At 46.0% G+C, this 6776-nt stretch overlaps 1 protein-coding gene across 1 annotated transcript; it reads right to left on the minus strand.

The window, feature by feature from the left end:
• Positions 1-879: 879 nt before the first annotated feature.
• On the minus strand, positions 880-4932 carry egr1 (early growth response 1). Its single transcript, XM_023833962.2, has 2 exons — positions 4223-4932; positions 880-3482 (listed from the first exon to the last, which is right to left on the minus strand). The coding sequence occupies exons 1-2, from the start codon at positions 4431-4433 to the stop codon at positions 2209-2211; spliced, it is 1485 nt and encodes a 494-aa protein (XP_023689730.1). The 5' UTR covers positions 4434-4932; the 3' UTR covers positions 880-2208.
• Between the last annotated feature and the right edge of the window lie 1844 nt (positions 4933-6776).

Here is a 6776-nt window from a genome sequence, read left to right on the forward strand (position 1 = left end):
CCCCCGTGGGAAATCCGTCTTATGCTACACATTGAGGGCGCACATTGGCGTCCGATAAGTACAGTTTATTTAATGTAAAGGATCCATCCACTATTTCCGTCATCTCGGACAAATGGCTTATGGCCTCGCCATTGCAACATATATTTGGTAATCCATCTGCAAAAGTGTGTACTTGTAATGAGAAAGCGTGTAAAAAGGACATGGTGCCGCAACTCTAATCTTTTCTCCTCTATAAAGCAAAACAGTTGTACACAATTTCCATGCTGGTCTCAAGCTGCGCAATTAACGCAACGCGATGCTGCATCAATTATGTATGGGATGGTTATGGCGTTAACAATAGGAAGCCATTTGAAAGTGAGAGTTGTTGGTATAACGATCTGGTGTCGTCCGTCTAAAAAAAAACGGGTATTTACACTTACCTTTTTTTACACAGAAGTCTTGGAAATCATGCATTGCTCTGTGGCCCTCCTTTGCCCATAATTGGTCACCCCGGAGCCGGCTAGATGAAATGAATCCCGAGAGATTCTTCTACAAATGAAGGTCGATGGTCTCAACAGCTTTGTCATTTCAGTGGGCAGTGAAATTATGCTCATAGTCCCTTAACAAACAGAGAGACCGGCCGTTTTGAAATTAAACTAGCCCTCTGCGCTTTGTAAAGTAAAGGAGCAATCCACCGAGGGCGAGTCTGTGAGAAAACACGGCGATTACAATTTTCAGTGCACTGGGATTAGATGTGTAATGGCACCAATTTAGAGGAATTTACTCTATTGATTTGATGGGTCTTACAATAGGCTGCCCTTTTATTCGATCGTATTGAACGCAGTGTCTGTAGTGTATTCAGGTAAACGAAACACACTGGTCAGAAAAAAGAGCAGTCGATTTTGTTTTATATATATTCATTTTATTTATATTTCTTTTCTGGGAGGATATTTTGTACACCAAATGTACCATTGGCAGTTAAGCGCATTCGATGTGTTTAGAAGCCAGAAACAGTCACTTGGTATAACAAACACAATTACAAAATAAAAGTAACCACAAAATAATGAACCGCATGTAAATAACATACAAAAAATTCCCATGCCTACTCAGTAGGTAACTACAACATTCCAACTCCTGAATATGTGGATATTTACATTTCAGTTACAAAAATATACTTTAGATATTCTCGTTTTTCCTTTTTTGCTTACATTCTAAAGAAATGAAGCTTTTCCATCCCCGTTTTCTTCTGCGTCCCTTTAAAATCCCGCTTACATTCCGTAAAAAACATCCCTCGCAGCTTAAGGCCAGATGCGACGCATCTAATCATACACATACATAGTTGTGTCAGAACGTCAGCAAGGCTTCACAAAAGGCACCAAAAACTTATGAAAACTTGTTTTTTTTTCGTCATTTTTAACGTTTTTTAAACAGATCTTTTAGCCACACGTGGGAAGAAAGACAGATAGTACCAGTGACTGGGTGATATTTACAAAAGAATTTAAACCGACGTCACTCTTACGCATGCTTGAATACTTAAGTGCTTTGCTCAAACAAATTCAAAAACTCATCACATAATTTTCACTGTGTAAGAGAGAAAATATTTATTTAAAAAAATGGCCCTGCTAACTTCAAATAATACAACATAATATGCAAGTAAGTTTTCACATCAATAGTACCGAAGAATGAAAAAATAAAACATGGCACGTGTACAATATACATACACTGTAGCTTATGTATGTCTTCAGAGTCTCTGTCGCGTGTCTCTCTGATTGTGTAAGATCTGCTTATCTGTCACTGAGTCAGGCTGATTGAGCATTAAGTTCCCAGCCGTCGACCTGCCGACAAGATGAAGCCCCTATTTGTCGCTTAGGAGCGTTTTTTAAATGTCATTTCAGAATTCCTGTCTGAGCTCGCTGCCAGCGCTGCTGCTCCTGCGTTTGCCCTTAAAGTCTCATTTTTATCTGAACTGCTCCGGTTCATCTGAAGAAAGGAGGGGGGGAAAAATCCCTTCTTGACCTCCATCATCTTTGCCGAGTCCTTGACATTTTCTTTAGGTACCTTAAGATTAATGACTAAACAGGGGTTGGGAAGGCTGGAGCTTGGAGCTGGGGGGGTGGGGGGGGGGGGTGAGAAAGTGCTTGTCAGGAGGGAGTAGCATGTTATTTTAATTTTGTTTTTGTTCCGGAAGAAGGAGAAGCTGAACCTGGCGATGATGGAGGAATGAGCTCCTTAGCAGATCTCGATTGTCCTTGGCGAGAGTGTGGACTGCATGTCTGACAGGGGTGTGGCCACAGGGGAGCTGTAGATGTGTGTGGCTACCTGTGTCTGAAATGCGCTGGACACTGAGGGGTAAGTGGTGGCGATGGAGGGGGAGGGGTAGGAGGTGTGCACCGGTGAGGAGTAACAGGAGGACACTGGAGAAGGGTAGGAGGTGATGGGAGAGGGGTAGCTGGAAGCTGGAGATGGGATGGAGACTGGGGCCGCCACAGCCACCGCCGCCTTCTCCACCTTCTTGTCCTTCTGCCGCAGGTGGATCTTGGTGTGCCTCTTACGCTCGTCGCTGCGGGCGAACTTTCGGCCGCAGATCTCACAGGCGAAGGGCTTCTCGCCGGTGTGCGTGCGGATGTGGGTGGTCAGGTGGTCGCTGCGGCTGAAGTTGCGCATGCAGATGCGGCACTGGAAGGGCTTCTGGCCCGTGTGGATGCGGATGTGGCGCGTCAGCTCGTCCGAGCGGGAGAAGCGACGGTCGCAGGTCTCCACCGGGCAGGCGTAGGGGCGCTCGTGGGGGGGCGTCTTGCTTGGCCGGTTAGGGTACTTGCGCATGCGGCTGGGCTTGATCAACTGTGATTGGTAGACGCTCTTCAGGTCCTGGGAGCCCGTTTGGGTGGCGAATGCTTTGATGGTGGACAGGGGTGTCAGGGAGGGCTGTTGCCCGGGCTGGGACTGGAAGGGCTTCTGGTCGGGCGGCACCAGGGAAATCTCACTCTGCTGAGGGGGGAAGAGGTAGTCAGGGATCATTGGCACGGGGAAGCTGGAGGTGCAGGCCTTGGTGTTGGGGTAGGCAGGGGGTGGGTACTGGATGGAGCTGCTTACTGCAGGGCTGGGGAACGACTGGCTTTGTTCGGGAAAGATTTCGGGGCTGGCGCTGGAGTAGGTCGGCGCAGCGGAGTAAATGGGGTTCGGCTCGCTGTGATGGACGGAGCAGCTCAGGCTGGAGCTTTGGGTGGAGGAAGAGGAGGAGGAAGAGGAGGAGGAAGAAGCGGAGGAGGTGGAGGTGTTGGTCGGAGAGGCGGAGGACGACGGGGCAGAGGTCGTTGGGGGGTTCATCCCCACCAGCCCGCTGACCAGGCTAAAGATGGGTTCTGCCCAGAGACTGTTGCTGCAGTTGACTGCGGGTTCGAGGGTAAAGCGCCCCGTGTAGGATATGGGTGGCAGCCTTTGGGTGGAGAAGCTCTGCTCCGCCAGGGTCTTCTCGCAGTTCAGGGAGATCTCAGGTAGCGTATCTGCAACAACATCAAGCAAAGGAGGTGTGGGGATTAAATCACTGCTTATTCGCTGACAAGCCAGTCCACCTTCTGGCAGCTGATTTTATTTTTTTGTTTTTGCAAGGTGCAGCGTTAAGGTGAGTCCCAGCAGCATGTAGAGTGGGGTGCCCCACTCTGCGTGGGGGCGGGCAGCCTCTGCTGATGCAAAACAAAACAGGAGTATTCTCCTGTGGCTCCCTGCTTACCCCCCCCCCCCCCCCCCCCCACCCCACCAATCACCTCCTCTATCCCAGGGTCTGGGCATCTAAAGCTCTTGCATGTCTCAGCACGAGCTATTCACAGACACCTTCTGCCTCCTCTCCCCTACCAGCCTCATCCCTTCGCTAACGGCATTTCATTACAGAAAATGCAATTCAGCTGATTTCACCAATGCCATTTTAACACACCGCAGGGTCTTGCGCCAGGCAATATTAAATCACTGACTGAATTCTGAAATCATGTGACGTATAAACATATCACCAAATGATACTTGCAGTAAGTACCTATTCTATGTAATTTACTCATTATTAGTTGCATGGATCTCTCATTTTTGCTTCAAACGGCATCTTACAGCAGAGCTCCCTGCTCTATCAACAGACCTTTAAAAGCTGTTTAACACATTGAAGACAGATTTGCAATTCAATCTCTGCAGGTGCTGTTTCAAATTGGGGTACGTATACATCAACATGTCAAGCAAACGTAAAGAAATCAGCTCTCACCTCCAGGCAAGTGGTCGTACTGGTCTCCTGGCTCCCCACTCCCAAAACCTGCCCCCTCTGGGGCTGAGGCGCTCAGGAAGGGGGTCCCGGTAGAGTTGAGGAGCATCATCTCCTCCAGCTTGGGGTAGTTATCCATGGGCGAGTGAGGGAAGCTCAGAGGATCAGAGATCTGCAGAGCAGGCAGGACCATCTCCGTCTTGGCTGCAGCCATGCCTCTGCCGTTGCTGGTGGAGCTACGGAAGTTCAGAGAGGGCAGCACCACTGCGCACAGGTGAGGGAACCACCAACACACCTCAAGGGAGCAACGCGAGGATGATGCTGCCACTACTACTGCTCGCTAACAACACACTCTGGATGGTCTCCAGGTTTGTCTGCTGGATGTCAAGGCTTTGTTTCCTTTCTTCAGAAAAAAATCCACTCTTGTTTCAAAAACAATTACCGTGTAGAATTGCGTCCTTTTCGTTCATTCCATGAAAATGAAAATATCTGCCGTCGATTTCTTATTCTCGGCTTATAATTGCGAATAACTTGACAGTTTTCGCTTTGAACACGTTTTTCATTTATGTGAGGATAACTGCACAGTTTTCGTTTTGAAGACGTCGTTTTTCATTTATGTGTGCAGAGATTGCGCTCTGTGTGTCTGTGGCTGTTTCGCTCTGTACTGGTAGTGGCTCTGCTAAGCTCTCTGGGCTCTTTCTCTGTTTAGAGAATCCCCACTCCTTTATATATACTCTTGCTGTGACGTAGATGTCCATATATGGCATGGAGGAAGCCCATATTTAGGCACTGCAGTGGAGGACACATGACGTTTGCCTGGGGGAAAAGGCGAAGCGGGGAGACAGTGAATTAAGTATATGCAATAAACCGAATGGCACGTCCAAGGCTTTTTCCCTTCCATCTCAAATTAATCGCTTCCCACAATGAAAATGCATTATATTTGCACTGTGAGCAGCGGCCCCGGTTGTGAGCGGATTTCCCGTATAAGCTGGAGCATGGCGCGTGCCGGAAGACACGCCATATAAGGTCGTGTCTACATAAGGGCTGATTCCGGTGGGTTTCCACTTCCTTGTCCTTATTTGGAGTTTCCTGATGTAGCCTGATCGGAGCTTGGCAGCGAAAGAGAGATTAGGGAGCGATTGAAGTCCAGCGCCGGGCGCAATAACGAATGTCAGCACTATTTTATACTTGCACTCTACATCCTTGTAATAGTGAAGAAACGTTACTTTTTGTAAATGTCCCACTTCAGACGCATTTAATTCAAGCGTTTAATAATAAAACGAATAGCCCTATGCATGATCATATTATATGTTAAGATACTTATACATGATGTATGTTTTGAAGTACATCACAAAGTATACGTTAACACGTGTATATGCGTAAAACAGGTTCAGATAAATATATACTATAGCTATAGCAATTTATATTAGAATTTACGTTTTACTTTTCGAATTAATAGTAACCTAATTTAAATGCATAAAACAATATCGAAGTGCAAGTATTATACTGTATCTATAATTTAAAGCTGTCTCTGTCTGCATATAGGACAGTAACACAGTATTTCCACTACCGGACGGAGAGAGTAAAACGTCACTGCAGAAATGTTTGGTGATAGAAACTGAAAACAGGAAATGTGTGTGTGTTTTTTTCTCTGCAGTTTATTTTTTGGTTTTATGGTTATTTTAGCATGCTACCGGCAAACTGATGTTTTTACTGCTGACTTTTCGAAGACAGCTCGCGAGAGAAGGCAGAGTAAAAGGGGAGCTTTCTTGCCAAATGAGTTAAAATATGCGAGGGTTGTTCTGCGCGTAAAGGTTATAGTGAATAGATTTTATTTCCGAGACAGTACTGGACTGCAAAATCCCATGCAATACCTAGGTTAAGAAAAAATACGAATGCAAAAAAGTCATAAGATTGCGCGTTTGTTAAAAAAAAAACACGAAAAAAACACGAAAACGTGATGCACGTTCGTAGTTTTGAATACGGGGCGACTATAAGTATTATAGGTGATATCAACGATACTCCGCCTAAATGTGCTTTCAGTTGTGATTTAAAATATCGTGAATGATGCTGAATGCGAAAATATAATTCCACTTGGTGATCGCGATTTAACAGGTGAAGAAGATACGGAAACAACTGAGTCGTCAGTTAAAACTGTCAAGCATCCTGCATCCAAAGAAACGCCCTATCGTCTGTCGGGAAAAATATGGGAAATGTGATTTACTTTAAACAGTCCAAGCGGAAGTAAGTTATATGTGCAAACTGCATTTCTAACACTAATCAGACTCGCAAAAAAAAAAATTCGGCAGGAATTTCATGCCGAATTACATTACGTCTGAGGCAAATTAATAGCAAGAGAACCTCCCAGATCTCGTTGCATCTGAATTTCTACCAAAACAGCGGCGCACGCTTCAAGTTTCGAGAAATCTCATAACTTTAATGTTATCTAGATACCACAAATGTAGCGTTAATTAGGACTGGAGAGCATGCAGGACGCGATAACCGATTACAGCTGATCTAGGTTCTGGTGTGTGAAAGTAAGCGACAGGTGCGAGTC

This window comes from Paramormyrops kingsleyae, chromosome 10 (assembly GCF_048594095.1).
Source record: "Paramormyrops kingsleyae isolate MSU_618 chromosome 10, PKINGS_0.4, whole genome shotgun sequence".
NCBI lineage: Eukaryota > Metazoa > Chordata > Actinopteri > Osteoglossiformes > Mormyridae > Paramormyrops > Paramormyrops kingsleyae.